The 12,374-nt window shown below is 34.4% G+C and overlaps 3 protein-coding genes across 3 annotated transcripts in view; 1 reads left to right on the top strand and 2 right to left on the bottom strand.

Annotated features, from left to right (window-relative positions):
• LOC117123664 (ectonucleoside triphosphate diphosphohydrolase 4-like) overlaps window positions 1-3,559 on the bottom strand; it is a 13,099-nt gene extending 9,540 nt beyond the window's left edge. Inside the window, exons 1-4 of the mRNA XM_033269663.1 lie at window positions 3,085-3,559; window positions 2,564-2,714; window positions 1,138-1,301; window positions 215-246 (exon numbers count right to left, since the gene is read on the bottom strand). Coding sequence (XP_033125554.1) covers window positions 215-246; window positions 1,138-1,301; window positions 2,564-2,714; window positions 3,085-3,559 — 822 coding nt within the window. The remainder of the gene's footprint in view (window positions 1-214; window positions 247-1,137; window positions 1,302-2,563; window positions 2,715-3,084) is intronic.
• Window positions 3,560-3,719: 160 nt separating this feature from the next.
• LOC117123607 (vesicle transport protein SEC20-like) lies at window positions 3,720-8,025 on the top strand. Its single transcript, XM_033269600.1, has 6 exons — window positions 3,720-3,882; window positions 4,474-4,566; window positions 5,439-5,530; window positions 6,327-6,434; window positions 6,762-6,877; window positions 7,117-8,025. The coding sequence occupies exons 1-6, from the start codon at window positions 3,796-3,798 to the stop codon at window positions 7,302-7,304; spliced, it is 684 nt and encodes a 227-aa protein (XP_033125491.1). The 5' UTR covers window positions 3,720-3,795; the 3' UTR covers window positions 7,305-8,025.
• Window positions 8,026-8,363: 338 nt separating this feature from the next.
• LOC117123606 (histone-lysine N-methyltransferase NSD2-like) overlaps window positions 8,364-12,374 on the bottom strand; it is a 25,978-nt gene continuing 21,967 nt past the window's right edge. Inside the window, exons 15-16 of the mRNA XM_033269599.1 lie at window positions 11,173-11,377; window positions 8,364-10,615 (exon numbers count right to left, since the gene is read on the bottom strand). Of these exons, the coding sequence (XP_033125490.1) occupies window positions 9,882-10,615; window positions 11,173-11,377 (939 nt within the window). The 3' untranslated portion in view covers window positions 8,364-9,881. The remainder of the gene's footprint in view (window positions 10,616-11,172; window positions 11,378-12,374) is intronic.

Raw genomic sequence — 12,374 nt, 5'->3', positions numbered from 1 at the left:
GGCATTTTAACATCGACAATGGGATCGTCTATAATTTGAAACAAGGCAAATTTGGTGAGCTAAAAATGCACTATTTGCAAAATGAATGAAACCAGACACATTTATTTTATAAGAAAAACAAATAAATAATAAAAACCAAAATAAATATATACAAATAAATAAAAATAAATGAATATATAAATATTTAAACTATCTTCATTAATCAGGTTTAAACTGCAGGCATTTCAACATCGACAATGGGATCGTCTATAATTTTAAACAAGGCAAATTTGGTGAGCTTAAAATGCACTATTTGCAAATGAATGAAACCAGATACATTTATTTTATAAGAAAAACAAATAAATAATAAAAACCAAAATAAATATATACAAATAAAAAAAAATAAATGAATATATAAATATTTAAACTATCTTCATTAATCAAGTTTAAATGAATTTAAGACTATATATATATATTATTTCTTTTCTATGTAGAGGATTTTATTCAAGAACACAAAATATGTACAATAAAACATTGATTCAATACTTGGAAAGACATGTATGACAGTGCTCTACAGTATTCTCTAGAGAATTGTGCAACATTTTTAACTATTCTCTGATGTATAAAACTCATTATTTTAGGTGTGATAAAGGGAAAGGTGATTTTAATAAAATAATAGTCAAAGTTTCCTTATTTGAGTCTTTACATTAGAAAATATACTTGATCAATTTAAAGTACTGTGAAAATATCATTAGTGTTACAGATAATTTAGTTGTCTGTAATATTCAAAAGACTTATAAATATTTTACACTCTCAGTATTATATGCCTATGTAATCACGAATAAATTCAGTTGCTTCAGAGATTGAAATGAACGCTTTGAAATGAAGATGCTTTTGGCAAATAACCATTCTGCTAAATACGAAAACATTTTATTTTTATCTTTTTCTGCCCTTCTCTGATGATCTTTAAAAAAATAAATTTGTTAAACAAGTTATTAGAAAAGTCTCACCTACTTCAAAAATAATGATCTGTTTTTATCAAAAGTACTCCCATTTAATATGGTACAGGTATGGTATATAAAAATGTCTTGATATATTATCAATATACTTTCTATTTTAATACTATCTATCAGTATATTAAGTCTTTAAATCCCTTACCATCATCGGCATGATCAAACCTTCCCAGAACATAGTTGATACCAATCCAAGCATAGACGCCCTCTTGCTTGCCAGAGATCACCTCAAAATGAGTATCAGAGAACAAGAAATCAAAGTCCTTTGGTACATCACGCTGTAAGTCATCAAGAATTGCTTTCTGCTGACTAAAATCACAAATATTAAAAACATTAAAGTCAACTAATAATTAAGGTAAAGGTGCCAAAGCAAATGGCCGAGCGGTTTAGGCAGATGCGCCCCGACCTACATTCATAATATCGCCGCAGGGTTTCAACGGCGCTCACCTATGGTTCTGGTGGTGAAACAATTCTTCTTGGAATAGGACTCTTAACCTTAAGGCCAGTGTACACATTTGCGTGCACTTTAAAGAACCCAGTACATTCTTTGAGAAGAGTAGGGGGTTCCCCGGTGTAATTGTGGACAAATGAAAGTGTGCCGTTTGGCAGCTGATTGGACATGATGTGACCCTTGGGTGAGAAGAAAGTTGTTGAATGAGTTAGTCAATACCTATGCGCATTTAAGCAGAGTTAAAGGCTGCAAGTAACATGTTACCTTTACCGTTACACATACCATCATATTTTCCAACCTTAACCCCTCGCACCTCTACTTAACCCATGGTCCTATTCCCAGCATCCCCCTGTCAATAGTCCTACTGTAAATATGACAATGACTGACATTTCATATGTTGGTAATTGAGAATAATAATAATAAAATAATAAGAATTAATAAAGCGTCAATCAAACGACCGAGGTGCATTATCAAAGGCGCTGTGTAAATTAATGATGGAAAAGGGTTTAAGTAATTTTTCAAATGAAGCAACAGAAGAACAGTTTTTAATGAAAAAGATTTATGGCCAATAAAAGTACAGTATGTAGCAAGATTTTGAACTTAATGCGGGACTCAATGGGAAGCCAATGGAGGTCTCGGAGAACAGGGATGATGTAAGATCAACGTTTTGTGAGCAGCGGAGAAAATGTTATAATTTCCTTTCAGGAAGCATCCTCATTCCTGCAGTGGCTAGGATGTATAGCGGTGTTTCTACATGCTTTTTCTTGGGGATGTGGGATGCAGCAAACTCTAATAATGGTTTTATGTTTTAACTGGAATCTTCTGGATTATTTTTGAAAGTTGATAAACCTGTAAAAATGGGAAAGATTTATTTCATTCATTACTTATAATCAAATGAAGCAACAGAAGAACAGTTTTTAATGTGTGCAGGGAGTGAATTCCAAAGTGTGCGGCAAAGGAAAAAGATTTATGGCCAATAAAAGTACAGTATGTAGCAAGATTTTGAACTTAATGCGGGACTCAATGGGAAGCCAATGGAGGTCTCGGAGAACAGGGATGATGTAAGATGAACGTTTTGTGGATGTTATAATTCGTGCAGCGGAGAATAAAATGAATTCACCTTTCAGGAAGCATCCTCATTCCTGCAGTGGCTAGGATGTATAGCTGTGTTTCTACATGCTTTTTCTTGGGGATGTGGGATGCAGCAAACTCTAATAATGGTTTTATGTATTCACTGGAATCTTCTGGATTATTTTTGAAAGTTGATAAACCTGTAAAAATGGGAAAGATTTATTTCATTCATTACTTATAAGAGCAAATAAAACAATTACAAAAAATAAAACACCAATAACATAATGATTACCACAAATGGTAAAGTAAACTTCAAATTTTGGCTTGAGGTCTCCATTTCTGCTACCCACTACTAACTAGACTGGTCTTTGTAAAAAAAAAACATGTGCTAATAAAATAGCCATTTGCATGCACGCACATATACATCATGGTAAAACTTTCCAATATCTTTAAAATGAAAGCCTGTGAAGTAAAATTCCATCATATAGTAACAGAATTTAGGTTGTTGATAAACCATCAAAATTGACAAAGTTTACAGAATAAGAGAAGGTGTCTTATTTCAGTACTTACCAGGTTTGATTTTTTTTACCACTGGATTTCGATATTTATCTCTCATTTGCTGTATCTGTAGTAATTTATTGTGTTTGCCATCGTGAGGTGGCCAAAAATATACAAACACCCTCGTGCCACTACTCCCTGCATCCAATACAATTCCAAAGTACAAGTTGGGATCATTGGTATCTGTAGCACCGTACTGTTCATATTTTTTTACGTATTTTGCATAGGAAGTGTCTTCATCTATTTTGCGGGTTTCATGATAAATAATTATAGTAGAAGAAAGTAGCAGTAAAATAATAATTATAAATTTGAGAATTGAAGGATAGCAGTTCTTGGTGCACCGTAAGCTGAGGTGCCATACAGCTGGGATTCTGCAATCACTAATAATCCTGTAGGAGACAAACAATTTAAATTTGCAGGCAAGGAAACCAGATACGATATTTACTGTAATACAAAGACATGAGGCATTCCATGCCAAAACCAGCATCCTGATGATGACATAATTAATGTCGAAATATTGAATCCCGACACGATGGCGTGCATTTCGATACTTGGAGTATGTATAATATTTACTTTATGTGAAACTCGACAAACGCAATCTATCGGACATCTGACGCATAGAAAAAATGCAATAGTGAAAAAGTTAGTAACACGTAAGTCAGGTCAATCCTCGGGTCAAACATGAGAGTACGTCAGCTGGTTGCCGCTGAATCGAGCTAAAATATGACGACTTCAAACAATAGTGTCGAAGAACGAATGCTAATTCAAGAAATAGCAAAACACGATCTGCAGATATCTGCTCTTATACAGGTAAAATTATTAGGCATACTTGCTAGGCCTTCTTTTCTAGGCCCTGGTCCAGGTGGTGGATCCCCAGTCTACCACAGGCAAGGGCCCATCCAGGGCCGGGGCATCTCTAGGCCTAGTAGTAGGTAGGCTAGCCTAGGCCTACCTAGCTTATGCGAATAGGACTCAAATCTATTGTTCTGACAACGAATGAATGTAAGAAATTAAGTATGCAACAGAATTAAATAGGCCTTTTCACGAATCGGTAGACATCTTGAAGTGATGACAAACATTGTGATTCAGCTGTGCGTAACCAACAGAAATAGGATTTTCTGACATCATGTTATTTAAAAAATCTTGGTCTTTTAAGAACATTTTCCTGGATACGACGTCCCGTTATGGAGTTATGATTTTTTAAATAACATGATGTCAGAAAATCAGCCCAAAAGCTTATCTTATTTCCGTTGGTTACGCACCACTGATTCGCAATGTTTGTCATCACTTCAAGATGTCTACCGATTTGTGAAAAAGGCCTATTAATTAGTGGCCTGGATAATCGATATACACATACTTTTTACTGTGTATTATAATTATAGTTTTTTTTTTTCTTTATAGGATATTCGTCAAAATGTCAAAAGTGTTGAAGCACTTGAGGATGTTCACATGAGGATAAAGGAAGAATTAAAGATAATAAAAGCCAGGGTTGAGGTACCTATGATAAGTGCTCAGCTCAACATAATACTACACATAGCAAAGCTTTTCAAATACAGTACACAATCAGAATACTATCAAATATTTAAATGGTAACGATGGTAACCATGGTTTACGGCTTGTACATACAGTAGTGAATAACACATGATTTCTGCACTGAAACTTAATACATAAAGGAAAAGGGAAAACTAATACTGTACTTCAAATCTTGTAAAAATACAGATGAGATGTTTTTTCAAAATTTTCAAGAATGAAACCCAATCAATGTAAATACTACTAATCGATTGGTTGAAACAATGCTAGCCTTTCCATTGGAGTCCACGATCAAAACAAGTAAAGCATAAAAAAATTCACCGCACATCAACATCGGAATATACAAAAGAAAGATTTAAAAATGCTATTTTCAATTATTTACTACTGTATATTTAAAGATACATAAAGAAGAGAAAAAAATATAAGATATATTTATATACGTGGGTTCCTCTCATCTGATTACATTGAACGTTTACAGTGTCTATATAAATTGTGCAATACCGGTAAGCCTAAACTGTTCAAGTTTTTTCGAGACAGCCTCTTAAAACTTGCGGTTATTTCATCTTTTTTTTTTTTTGATTTTCAATTTTTATATTCTTAACAATTAGTCATGCTTTACAGTTCTATGTAATTCTTTATTTATTTGTCTTCTCTCCTTGTCTGTTATGTTTTGTGTCCTCTTTCTTTTTTTCTTCTATCGTCTTTCTTTTAATCTGTTTGGGCTCTGTCCCCTCCCTTTTCATTTATTTTAAGCATTTCTTAATGTTTCCTTTTATCAACTTTTTAAAATCAATTTCCTCATGACTCAATCTTATGTTTTTAAAAAATATTTTTAGGATCTTGATATATTGGTGAAGGAACAAGACAATGAAAACCAGAAGATTCAGTGTCAGAATACTGTAGACAAGTATAGAAAACAATTAATAAGGTGAATACTGTATCTAGTAGCAAATCCATAATTCGAAATAGAGGGGGCCCAGGAAGGGACTTTGAATGGTGGAGGGTCAAGTCCACCTCATCCCACCATGGCTGGGGCTGAGGTAAGAAAATTTATGATTTAGGCACTTCTATAATTCCGGAAATGGCAATCTCAGACCTAAATTTAATTACAATTTCCCTTGTTTCTTCTTTATTTTTTATAATGGGGCTCCAAATCCCCCTCCCTGAACCCGCCACTGGTATCTATGTCTCAAAAGTTTCGTTGGCAGTGATTAAGTGAAGAAGTGATCCAGCCAGTCCATGCCCCCCCCCCCACTCTATTTGCAAAAATAATATTAAAAATGGAGAAAAAAAAAATTATGCTTAAATTTTAGTTTGAAAATGGTATATCCGGCCATCTAGAGGTGCCATAATCATAAATTTTCCTACCTCAGCCTCAGTTCTACCGTGGTTGAACTCCCTGGGCCCTCTCTATTTCAAATTCTTGGATCTGCCACTGGATGGTTACACCTGGTAGAATGCTATGATTGTGCTATAACATTTTCTTCTCACTTTCTTGATTGCTTGTCAATGATGTTGGTATAATTAGGAAAGATATTTTTCTTGTCATGCACTGTTTAACATTTGTAGCAATAGCTTTGTTATTCAATTAAATCCCTAGATGAACTATTGAATAATCTAAATTTTTGTTTGAATTTAGGATAAATATACTGGATATATACAAATTTGATATGTATATATGTATTTTAATTGTTAATTATTTTACTACTGTACATTTCTCTTAGCACTCAAACTGAGATAAAGAAAGCCAGACTGGCGTGTAAACTGAGAATTGATCAAAATGAAAAGGAGGAACTTCTTTTAGGTGGTTTAGATCCAGAACTCAAAAAAAGGTATTTTTTTAATATGTGATTGTTACAATAATTGATTATGTATGAGTATACTAAATCACCAAAATTAAGTCCAGTGCCAAGAAAATATTGACCATTGTGGGAATTGAACCAGCGACTTTCAGGGGTCATCATTCCGACAGTGGCGTATGTAGAGGGTGTACGGGAGAGGCATATTCCCCCCACAAAAAAGAAAATACTCGCAACCCCCAATTCCCCCAAAAATCATGCTCAAGTAGTTAGAAATCCCCTAAAATCACTTTTTTTTGCGAGCTAGCTCCCCCTTACCTTCCTATAATATGTAATGGATTATGTCTTTCCTGCTTTTAGGAAAAATAAAGAAAGTCGAGCAAAAACAGCATCTACTATAACAGAAAACCTGATGTCTTTAAACAAAATGATGCAGCAAAGTGTAGAACAGAGTGAAAACACAAATAAAGTTTTAGGTGAGTTATTAATTTTGTTTACATTAAAGATGTTTGTCGTCTTGAAAATAGCAACAGTAAAGAAGTTTTGTGCATTAGAAAATAATGTTTTATTAAAAATTATTAGACTGTACATTATTTAAGTTTCATATCTGGACATCATTGGAGATCAGTGCACATTGAATGTATTCAATATAGAATAAAAATAAGAAATGGAATGAAGTGAGATATATGTAAGTCTTTGTATTTTTATATTACAGACAAGTCATCCAAAGGCATATCAAAAGCGCATGAAGAATTTGAAAAATTACACCGTGGAATTCGCACAAGTGGTAATTTCTTGACAAAGTATGGCAGAAGGGAACTCACTGACAAACTATTCATGTTTCTTGCAGTTGCTCTTTTCTTTGGAACTGTTGCTTATATTATTCAAAAACGATTATTTTGAAAGCAATTGTACTGTATACAAATATAATAAATGTGGTTAAACTCTCAGAATTAAACATTCATTTCTCATCAGCATGGTACACTGTTTTTATTTGTTGTGAAAAGCCAAAATGATGGTTGACAAAAACCTGAAGACTTATTTCCAGTAGGATCCCTCTGGTGGTGAATTCAAACCCCTTGCATTGGATGTTCACATGGGCCATAATGCACACACAATCAACGACTTACTCGGATTGGAAAACGGAAAGACGGTGCGCTATACCGTGTATTATATATATGCATTCCATCTGTTCACCTACAACACAAGGAGCGCAGCAATGATCTTGAACCAGGGACCAATGGATCTAGACAGTTCAGTGCACATACCAATTTAGCTTGGCTGTGGTCTGCAGTTTACACTGTTGTTACTTGAACCATTCAAAATATCGGCCTTGTGCCTGGACATCATCGATCATAGTCATGCGAATGGATCCAGAGAAAGAATCATAAATGCAATCTTCTTTGTCTTTTCTTGTGGCTCTACAAGGCTCTGGAAAAAAACTGAAAATGTTACCAGACAATAATGATCTGAATGGTATTTATCTATATAGGTGTACATTTTATAATGCTAACATACAGTATAGGAAATTCATACTTCTCATGAAGAAGTTATGGTGGTTTAAGCATGGACCTATTATTAATAGGTCCATGGTTTAAGCTTGTGGAATAAAACAAGACAAGTACCATTCTTGTATTGATTCATTTACTTTTTGATGGGACTCGACAGCAGTACAGTTGACAACAATCCCCTGCTTTTTCTCAGTGTGATCTCAATTCTTGTAAACACACACAATTTAATTTAATCTCTTGCAAAAGATAATGCACTATAAAGATTATTTAAGGTTATGTAACCCCTACGCCCAAAAAATGTGACTCCAACAGCTTCCACTGGTGTCCTCGCAGGCTCAACGCTGGTGATGAACAACGCCATAGTTTAGTAAACACATGGCATGGTTGAATAACTGCTACGTTCCTCTCTAGAAATATTCCAAGGCCTTGCACACAAAAGTATTTTAAAACATTTTTTTTTTGTGACAGCTCATTTATTCAAATACAAATTTTTCTACACAACATTTAAAAATAAATCCACCTGGCTGAGAAAGCAGTTACAATTATGTTTACATAATTAGGTACACTAGTTCAGTCCCTCTACACAGTCACCTAAACTGAAAGAACTCTCGACTTTGTAGCAAGTAAACTATTTCTTTTGACAAATGACAAAGGTTAATTTCGGAAGGATCCTTGTCTAATAATTTTCAAAATTATCCTCCATAAAATTATTTAAAAATAACTTTTACAAAGTTAGATCAAATAATGCTAAAAAAGAAAATAATAGAATTGTACAATTTTTATACACAAACTACCACAAAATTATGTTAACACAAAGAGAAAAGTAGACACCAATAATACAGGATAACCAAGTGTGCAAGTGTGGTCTTAAAGCCTTTGTATAACATTATCCACCAAGAATACAAGACAGGAAATCTCCCTATTTTATCGGTTAGCTACCAAAAGTTGTATTTCACATACAAACATCTAAAGGGCTGTACATAATTTTTTTAATCAAACAGGGTTAACATTTCTAGATTTGTCTTTAAAAAAGAATCATACAGTACTAATAATATCAAACTCCCAATACAGACGTAGGGATGAAGAAGATTCACCCCTTTGTAATCCTATAATCATGTAATAAATCATAGCCTCCTTTGAAAGCTCTCACCCTGATCAAATACAGGGTTGGGGTCAACTCAAAATTTCAAATTCCAACCTTAAATTTATCAATTCTTAAGTATTTAAATTTACCATATAAAGCCAGGCAACACATTATTCATTGCTTCTTGTGAAGACAAGATTTATCATGTACACTTTGACCTTTGAACTTCAAATAAACTGTAGCCTTAAAAGTATTGCTTATTTACTTTTGCCTACACCAAAATGGTTGATACACACTGCAATATGAATGCATGAAGCCAGTGTACTGGATGTGTACAAAAAGTGCATTGTGATATCCCACATATATTCTGTCTTACAAAATAATTACAATACTGAATTATCAATTCCACCAATTCAAAAATATAGATTCCAGTTGATTTTGGATTTAACAATTGCAATTCTGGGACTGACCCCAACACTATCAAAACAAAAGCTTTTTTAACAAGAGAAGAGGGCTAACTTTTTCTAATGAATCCTTGGTACAGAGATGAACAAAACACACGGGTATAGCGAATCTGATTAGGCATACCTAATAATAATGCATAACGCAAGACACACACACACACGAGAAAAAAAAAAAAAATACACATAAATCAACTAAAGTGGTTCTTTCTATCATTAACAATATTCCTCTACAAATTTGTCACAATAGCTCAAAATTTCATTTACAATTTTGATTATCAACCCGGAAATTTAATAATTCTTATTACAGTATTAACTACAAAATATCTATCAATCATAAAATATAAAAACACTTAAAAGGGAATGATACACAGACCTATTTCTGCAGCAGGTAGTTCTCAGAAATAAACATATTTTTCTCCTACTATTTGGATTTCTTTCGCCTCTTCTTACTCTCTGGTGCGGGCTCCTCGTCAATAACTAATGCTCCTAATTCATCGTCGTCATCTGACGTAGAATTATGGACACCGTTTCCGGTACAAGGTTCATTGGAATTTCCTGATTTTCTCCGCTTTTTTTCCGGAGGAGATGGCACATCGTGTGATGGTTCACTTTTTTTAGCCTTTGAAGACTTTCTACCCGTATTTTGTAAAAGATTTTGTAACTTTTCTTCTTTGAATTTTTCCTGTTGCTTCTTACTGCGTTTTCCTTTCTGAGGTTTAGCGACAGTTTTTGTTTCTTTCACCGGTGGTGCTTCTTTCTCTTTCTTCTGTTTTTGTTTTTTTCCAGATGGCTTTTCACTCTCGTTCTGCTTTTTATCTGTTTTCCCCCCTCCATTGATAACCTCTGGTGTTTCTTTAACATCTGCAGGTTTCAGTTCTTCATTCTTTACCTCCTCTTCTTTCTTTTCTTCCATTTTGGATTGTGGAATGCTTTCTTCAATTAATTTCTTATCGTCTATCGAATCCTCTTGCTGTCTTCTGGTCATTTCATGATTAAAATCTTCATCAGAATGTTCAATGCAAACAGTTAGTCCCTCAATCACTTTGCTTTTATCTACTTTGTGGGTATCACAATAGGAATTGGGACAAATTACACACAGCAACTTGGCGACTTTTCCACAATCATCACAGTGATGCCATGGACAATCCCATTTACCTGGTGGTGAGATAGAGAAAAAGTGTTAGTTGACAAATTTTTTGACAAATCTTCATGCTGGTTGGTGTAGTTTAATATGACCACATGCAAGGCTTCTTTTATGCCATGGTGGGGCTGACCAGGAGTGAAATCTCACCATGATGCTTTACCAGAAAAGAAAATACTGCTCTGGAATAAGACTTCCAACTTTTTTGTACTCTACTTGATTAAAACTTGTCATATTTATACTGACAAAATGAAAATATACCAAGGATTTTACCCACTGGCTTGATAAGCCAGACACACATGGTACTGACGGTTGTTGCACAACATAACTCCATGCAGCATGCAACAAATGATTATTATTATTGATGATCTGCTGAGATTGCCACCGAAAATCAACAGTTAGCGTCATAGTGACAGGCTCCCACTGAAAGCGAACATGGATTTGTCAGGCAATGGTCACACTTGTCGGCTCATGCAATGTGTGACCGAGTTTAACATTTAAAAGTGCTGCCTTCAAGAGAAAATTGAATTTACCGTTAGTACTAAGTAAAGCTTTTATATACTTCACCTACCATATGGTTTTTTCTCCAGTTTTAAACAACTCAAATGGTACGCTTTGGGACAAGTTTTCCTGTCGCACATGATCAGTTCACCTCCTTCCCCACATCGGAAGCAGAAGTCTTCATGTTTAACTTTCATCTCCAGCTTCCGTTTCTTTTTCTTCTTTTTATCTTTTGCTTTCTTTGATTTCTCTTCTGTTGCTTCAGCAGCTGCAGTCTATGGTTGAAAAATATATTTATTTTAAAAATAGAATACCAAGATACACAATTCAGCTAAGGCCCACACTTTGGATTTTGTTGCTAAGCTGAGCCTTTTGTTTATACCTTGTCTAGCGAACCCGCCACCTGCCAATTATGATTTGGAATAAAAATACAATTTTATTTTTGGCCAATTACCACACCTGGAAATGGAAATTTCAGAAAGAAATGAAGTCTTACTTTTATTAAACCCTCCGCTGCCTTGAAATCTTCAAAAATAAGATATGTATATTTCTTCCTATTTATATCAATTTAAAGCATTTAATCATCCCATTACTACACTGTTTACATTCACTATTAAAATTTTATTTTTATTTTCTCCTCCGTCTGATGTTTTTGGCAAAACCATTTATTATATAAGAAAAAATTTCATTTTACTTTTTTTACGCCCTCCTCTTCCGACGATCTTTAAAAAACTAAGGTCACGAAACAAGGTATAAAAAAGTCTCGCCTAAGGTTCCATAAAATGACAGCCGTAATGTACAGTGTTAGTGGGACATGCACATATTCCTGGCCTAGCCTAATGAATAAAACCTTCTGAATGATTAAATATTATATTTGAGTTCTGTGTGTGTGTTTCTGTGGTGGAATGATAAAGCCCCCTCGATGCGTGAAGCATTTTCACAATTCATCATTAAACAGGCAAGTTGGATGGCTGAGCCTTTAAAGCAGGAGCACCATAATAGTCTTCCTGGATAAGGACTATAAACTGTACGCAATTAACATTTCGATGAGATTTGATTGACAGATAAACCGACTAATCAGCGAGCGTCATTTAGTCATGTGATCAAAACTTTTTCTCGGGCATTTAAATTTCCTGAGTTAGACAGCTGATTTAAATGCAAAACATACGTGAGCCTAGGCCTAGATATCTATGCTTGGTTATAGACACCAAGATTTACACGAGCAGTGCGCATCAGTGACTTGGCCTTTGCCGACAACAAGGTTGACTGAAT

Source organism: Anneissia japonica, unplaced genomic scaffold, assembly GCF_011630105.1.
Source record: "Anneissia japonica isolate Jap-2015-1 unplaced genomic scaffold, ASM1163010v1 scaffold287714_len2871179_cov188, whole genome shotgun sequence".
NCBI classification, from domain to species: domain Eukaryota; kingdom Metazoa; phylum Echinodermata; class Crinoidea; order Comatulida; family Comatulidae; genus Anneissia; species Anneissia japonica.
The sequence above is the reverse complement of the archived record's forward strand: the minus strand, read 5'-3'. Positions and strand labels throughout refer to the sequence as shown.